At 35.1% G+C, this 12,858-nt stretch overlaps 1 protein-coding gene across 1 annotated transcript in view; it reads left to right on the top strand.

The window, feature by feature from the left end:
* The window catches only part of LOC142977311 (pinopsin-like), a 116,939-nt gene that overhangs the window by 56,591 nt on the left and 47,490 nt on the right, over positions 1–12,858 (top strand). Inside the window, exon 3 of the mRNA XM_076121129.1 lies at positions 7,382–7,541. Coding sequence (XP_075977244.1) covers positions 7,382–7,541 — 160 coding nt within the window. The remainder of the gene's footprint in view (positions 1–7,381; positions 7,542–12,858) is intronic.

Here is a 12,858-nt window from a genome sequence, read left to right as displayed (position 1 = left end):
CGATGTGTTATGCGTGTATGAATCATTTGGCAGGTATCAATTGTACCCTTGATGTCAACAAAACGTGTCGTGTGTCAAATTTGCTTTATGATAGAGGTTCGAGGACTTAACGTTTGACAGTGCATGGTATGGCATGGAGAATTGATATGACATTTCAAAGTGTATCAAATATCAAGCGACAATAGTAAGACATACTCACATAAAGTAACGCTTATTTCTCGTAGTAGGCAGAGACCAAATAACAATGTCCTAAGCATAAATGGAATAAACTAAACAAGTTGCTGTGATACATCGAAAACAATATCTTTTGTAGAAAATTAAAAACAAAACCTTTCCTGCAAAAATATTTTTTTTACTATTTTGTCAATCTAAGTTAGATTACAAGCAAAAATTCTTATCCTAGATTTACACAAAATATCTAAAGTCTATTTATTCAAATCTCTCGCCGAAACCTAAATTTGAATAAATCTTCATCACACAATACGCTTTTAACATAAACCTTCGAAAAATAGCGAAGAAAATCTCATATTCACATTATAACTTCATAGCAACGGTATAAAGTATAAAGCAATTATTTATGAGAACATCATTAAAGATTGAATATCTCTCAATATTTTTTTTTCCAATAATTTGACACAAGAGGCGACGCGAAACGTCTCCCTATCCGGAGTTGGGTTTCATAACAAAAAACGGATAAAACGCACAAAGTTGTAATGTTTGGTTGCATTTTGTGAATGTATCGTTATGTATTTAGAAATATATAAGGATAAATAAATAAATAAATATCACTGGACAACACACGGTCATTTATTCCAAACTAAGCAAAGCTTGTACTATTGTAATCAAATAATGATGATGATTTAAGATTTTTTTGTAATATAGCACTAACATCGTAGACAGTATGTAAAATTTGCTGACCAAATATATTTATTTTACCAGGATAACTTTGAGTGAGTTTTATTTGACTTCGCTTATGAATAAATGTCAGATAATTTACCAGTTGGATAGAGTGTCACGAAAGGTATGTAAACTACCGTCAAAACTCCATCCTATTAACTATCTAACACTTATCCAGGAGTGGTGATACCGCTAAACTAACGTGTTTTCTTGTTCAATGATTGAATTTCCGGCGATTAAGTTGTAAACACCAATTACTCATATTTTACGACGTGCTTCACCTTACCAACCAATATTGCAATATATTTATCCAAAAATCATAACGCAACACATCAAAACACAGCAGAAAACCCCAAAAACATTATCGATAAAAAACAAGCTCACAACAAAAACACATCACACCCCATTAAACCAGCCCGAATCACTCAAAAATAGACGGACAAAACTCCACTCGAACAACAACAATGTACACCGAACATTCTATTAGCGATACAAAAGGCAACGACTTTACAAATTACCCTCAATTTAAACAAAGACATCGACATTGGCTAGCCGGTCACGTTACTGTCTTCAAAGCACGTTTTACGGACACGTTTGAAGGAACGACTTGGCCATGTAACAAACGTGCCTCGGAAGGACCCTTTTGCGGGCACTCCGAGCTTATGTAATTTCAAAAATTGAATTTTAGCAGGATCTTGCGCTAGGTTTTGGCGCAACGGTATTCATACGGAAGAAGCTTGTATACAAAACGATACATTTTATAGTACCACAATCCTGGATACACTAACTGATATTTCAGAAATAGCGACTCTACCTTACACACAAAGACCTAGGCTTCGCGTCGTCTGATAACTTTATTTGAAGAGTAATTTATTGTTGGATAGATTCATATATCCTCACAAAGAAAGAACTTTTACACAACTTCATAGATTACAGCGAATACAAGTAAATAATAAACGTAATATACGTATTTCTAAAATAAAGTAGGTGTATCAAACAAGTCACCGTCAGCTGCATAAGGTTGCTCGTTACCCATGTCTCAATTTCGTATATTATTATCTCTACCTGCCGCAAACCTTGCATAGAAAGTTATCTACTAAGTTATTGGGCTATAACAGGCGAAACCTTTAGCGTAAAGCTAATTCTACATTTTTATTATCCTTTCCAAATATTAAGTAACATTGCCTGGTAACAAAGAAAAACTTATGACGTCACAAACCAAAATCTTACCACACATCAATTCCCTTTATCAAAAGCCTTACGCAAAAGAACGAGTAAAAAATCACATGGAAACAGCGACAAAGGATTCAGGAAATCGTTCATAAAAGGCTCCAACAAAATTGACACTGGCGGCCGCCTTATTGACCTACTAAAGATAAATGTGGGAAAAGTCCCTCGTAACTAAAAGGTCTTAACTACATTGAATTTTGAAGGCTTTAGGATCTTACGGTTTTAGTTGCCGCGAATGTCCTTATACGTGACTAATTGATTATGGGTCAGGTAGAGGAACAAAACATCCACTTATTTACGGTGAAGGAGCTTGTACCCTGAATTTGAAAGATGGGACCGTTTTGGACGTTGTTGGATGAATGTTAATTAACCTTGAAATTTTATTACTCAGGATAGTAGTCCTTGGCATTCTTGTTGCTACGTTTTTCTCTTCGTAATTATTGCGACAAATTAAATGAGACATATCCTTGTCTTGTTTTAGTAAAAAAAAAAAAATACCGCGGACTACCATTAAGTAATATTCTTACATTTGAAAGAAACAAGGTATTTTTCCAACTTGAGAATTGAACTCGAAACCTCGTGTTTAGCAGCGCTATACACTACCGCCCATACCAAATTATCTTTGCGCTATTTTCTCTCGTTAACGATTTTTCCCAAACAATCCAACTTGTTTATATTTCAGATACTGAATACGGATAGGAATTTATGAACAGAAACTGCATATTTAAATTATGACAATAAGTTAAAACAACACGAAATTTGGTAGACTGCCAAATTGTGAAATACAATTTGTTGAAATTGGCAAATATTGGAGACGGTTTATTTACAACTAGCTGACCCGCGCAACTTCGCTTGCGTCACATAAGAGAGAATGGGTCAAAATTTTTCCCGTTTTTGTAACACTTTTTACTATTAGGTATTCTGCTCCTATTGGTCGTAGCGTGATGATATAAAATAACCTTTTTTTTCACTAAAAATATTCTCAAAATTATTTATATCTTTTATTATAACGAAGTCGCGCTAAGGCATATCCGCCATTAAAACAGTTGCCATGGTAACGGAATTTTGTTAATTCAATGTCATTATAATATTGTTGTTTCGCGACTTCGTTGAATTTTCTGAATTTTCCCGGGAAATGCATCATTTTCCCGGGGTAAAAAGTAGCCTATGTCCTTTCTCGGGTATCAAAATATCTCCATACCAAATTTCATGCAAATTGGTTCAGTAGTTTAGACGTGATTGAGTAGCAGACAGACAGACAGACAGACAGAGTTACTTTCGCATTTATAATATTAGTATGGATAGTAACACTATTGTGTAGTAACACAACGCGACTCGCGCAACTTTGCTTGCTTCACATAAGAGAGAATGGGTCAAAATTTTCTCCGTTTTTGTTACAGTTTTTACTGGCACTCTGCTCTTTTTGGTTGTAACGTGACGATATATAGCCTGTAGCCTTCGATAAATGGGCTATCTAACACTGAAATATTTTTTCAAATCAAACCATTAGTTCCTGAGATAAGCGCGTTCAAATAAACAAACAAAGAAACTCTTCAGCTTTATAATATTAGTATAGATAGTACAAATATGTATTAAAGTCTGTTTGTCTGACTGTCTGTAATGGATTTGCGACTAAAGAAATAAATCGAAGACTCCTGATCAAATAAAGCGATTTCCTTTATTACTCATTTACTTCATTTTTCTAATATCGACAACTGGCTATAGTTATCAACAATGAAAATATTTTTAGCGAGCGTCGTAGGAACTAATTTCTGTGTACATTTAAGCGTCAAACTTTTGCTACACCCCCTAGCGACTGAAATAAGTTTTGTCAAAGTTTTTTTCTTTTTTTTAACTTCTTACTGTCACACAGCTGGGCAAGGGTCACCTCCCAAACGAGGAAGTTAGGCCTTGAGTTTTATTTTGTACAATAATTAAAGTTAAAGACACTAACTTGATTAATGTATAATAGAATACGGGAATTATCGAGAACACTTATTTTACCTTAAAATGCCTAACGTTTCGGCGCAGGTTGCACTCGCCGTGGTCGCAGCCAGTACATTAAACATGCAAAGCAACGAGAGTTTAAAAGTTATGACTATATTGATTATCGTAAACTTTTACACAGATTTCTAGAGGTAGTCCCTCTAGAGCACCCGTTCAAATAGCACCTGCCAAATACATATATTGATGGGTGCCCTTCGTGGACTAGGCTAGGCGCTTTTCGTCAAGGTGCTATTCAAACGGGTGCTCGATAAACTACCTCGATTTCTAAACTTATGTGGCATACAACTGGCAGTATTTCAAGCGCGTTATTTTTAACATGACACGCATTCTTACGTCATTTTCCGCAACGTAATGTTACCGAAGCCGGCAGGTAATTTCCGTAACTGTAACACAACGGATGTTTCACACTGATCTCCGAGTAACGCCTCTGAAACGTATGAAAACATGAAAATGAAAGTAAATGGTAAATACGGAATAGAGATTTGGTATGAAGTGTGTGTTATGACTGAAATTACTAGAATTGTTGATTATGATCGCGCATGCGAACATAATCAACATGATTTACAAAATGATTTTTTTAAGTGTTTTTCTTCACGAAACCAAAAACAATACCTGAAAGACTATCTCTCAGAATCTGAGTGAACTAGTAAAATATCATACGTGAGGCATAAATTGTAATTATATAATGTAATAAAAACACAATGAAAAGCCCAAGAGGTCATTGATCTCGCGATTGATATTCAGTTATGAACTTGCAATTAGGAAACTTTACTGGAAATCGAGAAGGGAAAACATTGAATAATTAAAAAAGGTTCTTACGAGCCAGTAGATTTTTCGAAACAGTAGTTTTAGTCAAAAATGTTAGACTTTTGAAATACTTCATAAAAAAAAAATACTTTTGATAGAACATTCAAAACTCTAAACTTCAAATCCCTCCCTACATCCATACACACAATCATACAGTAGTCGTTACCTGACCTTTTCGTAGTACATCACGAATACTACAAGCTTCCATGAGACGTGCCCACGCAATGTCATCAGCTAGACACTTCGCTTTAGCCCTGTCAAAAACAATCGCGTTACGTAACGTCAAATCACTGAGCCATTTTTTATGAAGACTACACAATATTGGGATTATGTAGTAAGCTTCTAGATGGATAAGATGTGTTATGACTGTTATGTATGAGGCCCATGACTAGTAATAGGTAACGTGAATTTGCAAATTCACTGCCATGATATAAACTAACGATTAGCCGTAATCACAGGCTGACTGTTCGACAACGGTTAGTGTAACCTGTAGTGGAATACCACTACAGGTTACACTAACACTAACCGTAATACTCTATAGTCGGTACTGACAAGTATCGAGAGTTTGATATTTAAAATGTACTGCCAAATAGTTTCTACGATGCCCGCTAGAGGCGCTGATCATATTTTTTTGCAAACTTTATCGATATTTAGTTGGTTGTCGGTAGTCGATAGTGGTAGAGAATCGAGCTACTGCAATCATTACTTTTAACTTTCACGCTGCATGTTTCATATAGATTACGATACGGGAATTAACGCGAAACGGCAGGCATTCTAATGTTAGTGCATGTTTTTGCGTTAATTCCCGTATACATAAAACTAATGCATACATGCAGCGTAAAAAAATGAACTAGTAAACTTTAAGCGGTCTCAATCTGGCCGCTCCTAATCCTACAATTAAATTGCACATTCAAATCTACCGACATCCATGTAAACTATTGCGCAATTCCAAAACCTTATTCGGTCAATATGTTTAATTTGATAATAAGGTCAATTTATTTTGTATCTGTATTTTATTTACGTACGGTATTCAGTAAATAAAATCTTCATTTCGTAATATTGCGCAATAATCCGTACTCCGCTATATTATTGATCATCTAGGATAGCTTTACATGTAGGCAATTAAGGGAATGGGTTATAAGTTGACAACATTAAGGAGTAGGTAATTAAAACGGCCTAGTTACCGTTGCCATGGTGACAGTAACACAAAATTTGAATTTAATCTGGGAGACGTAGATTGGGTTTGTTCAATCGCGGAAAAAATTGGTTAATATTTTTATTACGGATACCTACTTTATAAACCTGGGAGTTGAAGTCATCAAGGTACTATCTGAAAACAGAGGTGCTCGCTATGCTTATATTATTCCCAAAAATATGCTGCCATATTTCCATAAGACATAAATATACCTTTACCGATGCCCTTAGCAAATATTAAGCGTGGTAATTTGATTCCTTTTATCTGCTTTTATTTATTTGTACGTAATAAAAATTAACCATCAAAATTTTACGATTCCATAAAACAGATTTATAACAATAACAAGAGTCATATCACAATTATATGAAAATTACATGCATAATATTTTTTATTTCTTGGTCCATTCGATTGTAATACAAACGCTCATAGCTGACCGATCATTTGAAGAGCCTCGTTATCGCGCCACGCATGGCTTGCTTGTCATTCAGTCGTATGTAATTGAATGATACCACTGGTTGCAACCATTCATTTTACAGATGTGCTTTTATTGAGAAATTAATCAGTACTATTTTGTCTATCATTATTTATGTTTGAATACAAACTTATTGTATTTGGAATTAATTATTTTCAATTGCTTAGCAATTTTAGGACAATCGACGTCAGACGATATATATTTTACTTCTCGCCTGATACAACTGACCATGAATCAAAATACCCAAACTTTTCGCTTTTCATCCCAGGTTGTTTGTGCTTTAGTCCCAGGTAAAACGAAGCAATGCATTGCCAAATACCGCACACATTAACTCCGTGTTATAAGATAGTATCTTGACTAACCAAAGAATAGAACCCGAGGCCTCTACATCTACATTCGCATGCTATAAAATCACAGAAGCATTTACTAAGGTATTAGGTACTAAGTACATGTTTGAATTTGTTAAAAATGGTCGTTAATTGAGGAAAAAAAAATGTGCCGTTATCTGCCTCCGTATTAGTAATGTCTACCAGTCTCCAGTCGCCCGATTCTCTACTACTATCGAGTATCGACAACCGGCTAGCTATCAAAAAAAAAATTGTATGAATATGAAAATGTAATCAGCGCCTCTTGCGGACGTCGTAGAAACTAGTTTAGCAGTACATTTTTAATGTCAAACTCTCGCTACTCAATGGTTTCGATCGTAGAAAATCGCGCTTGGTATCTTATTGTTACTTTATCTAGATATTAAAATGTATTTTCTTTTGTTGCAGTTGTGGACACCGCTCAATATAATATTATTCAACCTGGTTTGCTCGGACTTTTCGGTGTCTGTCCTGGGCAACCCGTTCACGTTGATATCAGCGCTATTCCATCGATGGATCTTCGGGCACACTATGTGTGTGCTCTATGGATTCTTTATGGCATTATTAGGTGAGTTTTATATTATATTTTGAAACAATGTTTGGACATAGATGTGTGGTGAATATGTAACAGTTTTCCAAGGTTGAAATGTTTATTAATTTAGGTCAAATACTGGTTCTTCTGGATTGTTAGTGTTAAGTGTAGTGGACTAGCCGCCAGTTCATATAACGCCAATTAAACTAAAATAGAATAGTTTATTTTCAAATCATTGATAGCCCATTAGAACTGCAATACAACGATACATCAAAAAAGTTGCAAAGTAATAAAAAATAAACTACATAGTTACGTCAAAACAAAATTCAACAAAAACAACACAAATTGATTTGAATAAAATTCTGTTATCACTTCGTCGTTTATATGTCAAATCTTGCTTTTGAAAATTTACGATAGCTATTTGAAAATTCGATTTGCTGATATTCGAATTCAGCGCACCACGTAAGCTTTTCATGAACGTTCGGTGAAATTCATGATAAGAGAATTGAATTCCTTTTTCAGCCAGTTTCACAACTTACGAAAAAGTTTTTGATAAGCTATCTAATAGATAAATCTATAAAAACATCTGTCAGTTTTCCAATTGTTACGCTAACCGATACTTTTACAAAAGCGGCCGGCAAAATATTTGTTTTTATTTTGTGCTTGTAAAAAATCTAGCGCTAAATTACCCGCAGTTATTTGAAGTCGTATACCTAAGTAGCTCTAATAAAAACTTACCTTCATGCCCATAAAAGTCTGAACAGGTTTTGTTTATTTAAAACTTTATAACACTTCAAAATTATAGGCTTGTTTTATGCTTCATAAATAATAAATGGAACGCTGTTTAGTTATTTATACGTTTACCTTGAAAAATGAGGTAGATTTTTTAAACAGTAAATCGTTCAATTTGAATAATAACATTGCAGTAGGTATTTACTGCAATCTAGATGTATCGTCTAACTTTCTACAAAGGCTTTCTACTATATTAAGTTTTCCTACTATACAAAATCGATATTTTAGCAGCCGAATTAATAGCCTTGCAAGGTTTAAGCGCATGCGGATCCCTCAAACTATAAATTAAAATAACATAAAAATTTTAACAAATAATTTTGTGGATTACTGGCTTACCGATATGGTATAAAATTTCCGAGCTGCAAAACTATAAAAGATCCAACAATATATTAACGGGAATTAACACATTTATACATTTTATCTCATATTATTTAGCGTTTCGGTTTTGCGCAGGTTATACCCGAAATTTGTAATTTTAATTCATTATTTACTATCAGATAATAATCAAGCAATGATAAAGTTTAATAAAACAGCTAAAAATGTTCCACAACGAATTGGAAATTTAAATAAGCAGTAACACACAAACAGTAGAGACATCATAACATTCAAAAAGGTTTAAAGGCACGTTCACAAGTTTGCACGAAATAAAAGCCGTAACGTGAATTTTTGATCCCACCGGATAAACGTGTCTGTTCAAATAAAGAGAGGCTGGAGTTTCAGCCTTTTCTAGGGTACCTAAAACGTCCTTGTTTGAATAAAAATGTTGGTCAAGTACGAATTGGACTGTGTGTCTAGTGTTTTATAGTTTACTTATATTGTTATGTTCTAGGCCAAGATCCCAGGGTTGCTAGATATTACTTATTTTGCTGATGGGGAAAATGTTCAGAATAGAGAACTTGTTACTTTTATTGTGTGTTTGCTCTTGAACTGTGATGCGATTTTCTATAGAAGGTACTATCAAATATTTTGGCATTCAATGTGCTGGAAAATTAGTTCATATGGATACTGGTAGGGGCGCTGTCCATATTTTCTTACAGATTTTGTCGATATCTCGCCGGTTGTCGAGAGTTGATAGTTATAGCAAATCATGGTCATCATCGCAGCATGGTGGGCATTAGTTTCCTCCAAGAGTATGTAAGAGCAGCAGTAAAAACTTAGACAGTGGCAAACACAACATTCATCGTGTCAATTGCCCTCCATGTAAAAAATGAGGCGCTCATAGCCAGTTGTGCTTGCCCGTCGGTAAACGATCTGTGGGTTAAGCAACCGTTCGCGCGGTCACTTTATAGATAGGTGACCGCATAGTGGTATCTAAACTGAGGTTATCCATGCTTCGGATGGCACGTTAAAAGTCGGTACCGGTTGTTCTCAATTAAGGCAACAGTCGTTAAGCCATGTCAAAAGCCTCTCGGGCGGCTTGAACAACTTTGACACTAGGTTGACCACTAACCATTCTATAGATAGATATAATGTAAAAAAAACATGAAAAAATATAGCAAAGTTTTCTATTTTAAATTGCTGAACCCTAAAAACAAAAAGCAAAAAACAGTAGCGCTAGCAATTTCTATGCTCGTGAAACCTATAGCCCATGGGACGGAGCTTGTTCGGTTATAGATAAATGTTTCGACTTTATACCTCTTTGTAAGCGACAGACGCAAATCGAACTATAAAACTAGAATTTTACTTCGATTTCTATTGTGTAAGTTGGTGGATGTAGGATTCTTTATTCGCTTGTATTATTGAATATAAGAATAAAAAAACTAGTTTTACTATCGGTGTGGTAGACAATTTTGTTTTAGTCGATCTACTCGGTGTGAAGGTGAAAGAATTCTGTGATGATTATTTTGAAGAGTCAAAAATAAATGCAGATTGTTACCTAATTGTCTCTAAATTAATTGATTCGTTAAAACTACGACTAATAAAGTGGGTTGCGCAACACAAGACAAACTTTACCAGTTCTTTAAGATTTCTTCTGTTTCAGTAAAGGAGATCATTCAGACTCCATACATTTTTCCCAAAATGGGTGATCTCCTTTACCTCGGTTGTAAAATGAGTTGAATCCGAGTATAATCACAAAACTTCATTTCAATGCTATTGATGATAAACATAGTCCCCATTTCCACCCTAACAAAAACCCAAAACCCTATTAATGTATAGAACAAGGACACCTCATCCTTACACAATAATCAAAATTAACATTAAACTAATTATACATAAAACGTACAATTAGTAATATTGCTCAACTGGGACATATTTCTGTGTAAAACAAGTTCGTTCTGAGAATTAACACGTATCGTTTAAGAAACACTCTGATTTGGCTTAATCACTTTTGAGACCTCCTGGAATTCATCGGGTTATATTAAAGTTGGATTAATGGTGTTAAGTGAGGTGTTGTAAAAGTTATTATAATTTGACTAAATTAAAAATTTAGTTGACTAGCTGACCCGCGCCCCTTTGCTTGCGTCTCATAAGTCCCGTTTTTGTAACATTTTTCGTTGCTACTCCGCTCTTAATGATCGTAGCGTGTGTTAATAGCATAAGCCTTTCTCGATAACTAGGCTATTCAACAGTAAAATATTTTTTCAAGTCACACCAGTAGTTCCTGAGATTAACGCGTTCAAACAAACAAACAAACTCTTCAGCTTTATAATATTAGTATAGATTTGTCGAGGCCTGTAGTCACAGTGGGAAGCTTAAAAATTATGTTAGCACTAAAAAAATACGAATTATGATTTCATGCTACCACCTGGTACGAACCATGCAATTTTTACTCCTACACTCGGTTCTACCACGTAGCGAGCGCTTGAAATTTAAGAATACGGATGAACTAGTTCTTGTGGAATACGCTAGGTAGCTCATCGCGTTTTCAAAATTATATTTCTCAATAACTACTCGTTTTTAGATAGTATTTTGAACTTGCTGTTCTTACCTAATAAAAATAAGTTAGAAAAATGGCTTTAAAATATTTTTAAATGAACACTGTGACGTAACGGTACCTCTTAAAACTAGTCGAGAGAAACTGCTGGCAAAGCTATTAACTTTTTTTTTTTTTTTTTAAAAGACAACTCCCGCACTAAGAATTGCTCTTGTGTCGCGGGGACTTTTACAAACATATAAACTACGGACACAAAGTACAACCAGACCCGAAACCATTTTTTGTGGATCGCACAAATAATTGTCCCGTGTGGGAATCGAACCCACGACCTCCCGATGCAATGGTTTGCGGCGTGGTGACCTAAACCACTGCGCCACAGCAAAGAGAGCCAGCCAATAAAACTTGGTGTAAATACGAAGGTTGGAAAATAACAAGATAATAATTTAATCGGATAGTTAAACGACAGTTAATTATCGGAAAATTATCAGATGCCATACCACGCTCAACAATAATTAGACTCTCGCCTTTTTAATTATTTTCATAAGTAGTGTGAAAAAACAGTTTTACCGTGAAATTTTATGGGATTAATATTTCTAATGACGAAACCCGGCTGTATTACATACGTTTCTGCGAACACCTTCAGGTATAACAGGCGTGATATTATTTAATTTGTTATAAGACGTATTATTTTCAAAATAATTGTCAGGTTCGTAGTATTCGTAACCGGCGGTCCTGTATGCCAAGTAGTGCGATTCTGTAGCTCGATTCTCTACTACTATCGACTAACGACAACCGAACTGTCATCGACAAATTTTGTATGAAAATCTGATAAGCGCCTCTGACGGGTGTCGTAGGAAACATTTTGGCAATACATTCTAAATGTCAAATGTCGATAACTAGCCGGTTGTCGGTAGTCGATAGTGGTAGAGAATCGAGGTACTGTACAGTCGGCACTATCGAGTATCGAAAGTTTGACATTTAGAATGTACGGCCAAAATAGTTCCTACAACGCCCGCCAGAGGCGCTGATCATATTTTCATACAAAATTTCTCGATGACTGGTCGGTTGTCGGTAGTCGATAGTAGTAGAGAATTGAGCTATTGATGTATGGATGTGAATGAGGCAAGGGAAGTTAGTAAGGATCGTACCCAGTGGCTTTCTTTGGTCTCTGCCTACCTCTTCGAGAAATTTTCTTGGTATTTATTTATTTATTTATATAATTAGAACGGCCAGGCCAATTACACTAATTACAAAGTAATACTAAAAAGAAAAAAATAATATAAAATAATGATAGGTATCAATAATAATAATTATATTACTCCCCAACCCTGTAAATACTTCATCCCGTTTCTAATATGTCTTGGAAGGGACAGATGAGGGTTCAATAAATCACAGTTTGGTCGTCGCGGTTATGTTTATGAACCGTGTAACAAGGGTCAGGCCATAAATTAATGAAAAACTCTTTCTAAAGCCAAATAACGTAAAGAAAACAATACATATATAATATTGCGCCTGTTATAACTGAAGGCTTAGGCAGAGTTTGACACACTAATGTAATTAGATTTGTGTCTCATATCACAGAGGGCCTTATCGCAACATACCGAGTATGACAACACAATACATAACATCTTTTTTCTTATAGCCGAAGGTATAGGCAGAACTGCTTGAAATACTAAAATCATTGAA

Source organism: Anticarsia gemmatalis, chromosome 12, assembly GCF_050436995.1.
Source record: "Anticarsia gemmatalis isolate Benzon Research Colony breed Stoneville strain chromosome 12, ilAntGemm2 primary, whole genome shotgun sequence".
Taxonomy (NCBI): Eukaryota; Metazoa; Arthropoda; class Insecta; order Lepidoptera; family Erebidae; genus Anticarsia; species Anticarsia gemmatalis.
This window is presented reverse-complemented; position numbering and strand designations above follow the sequence as displayed.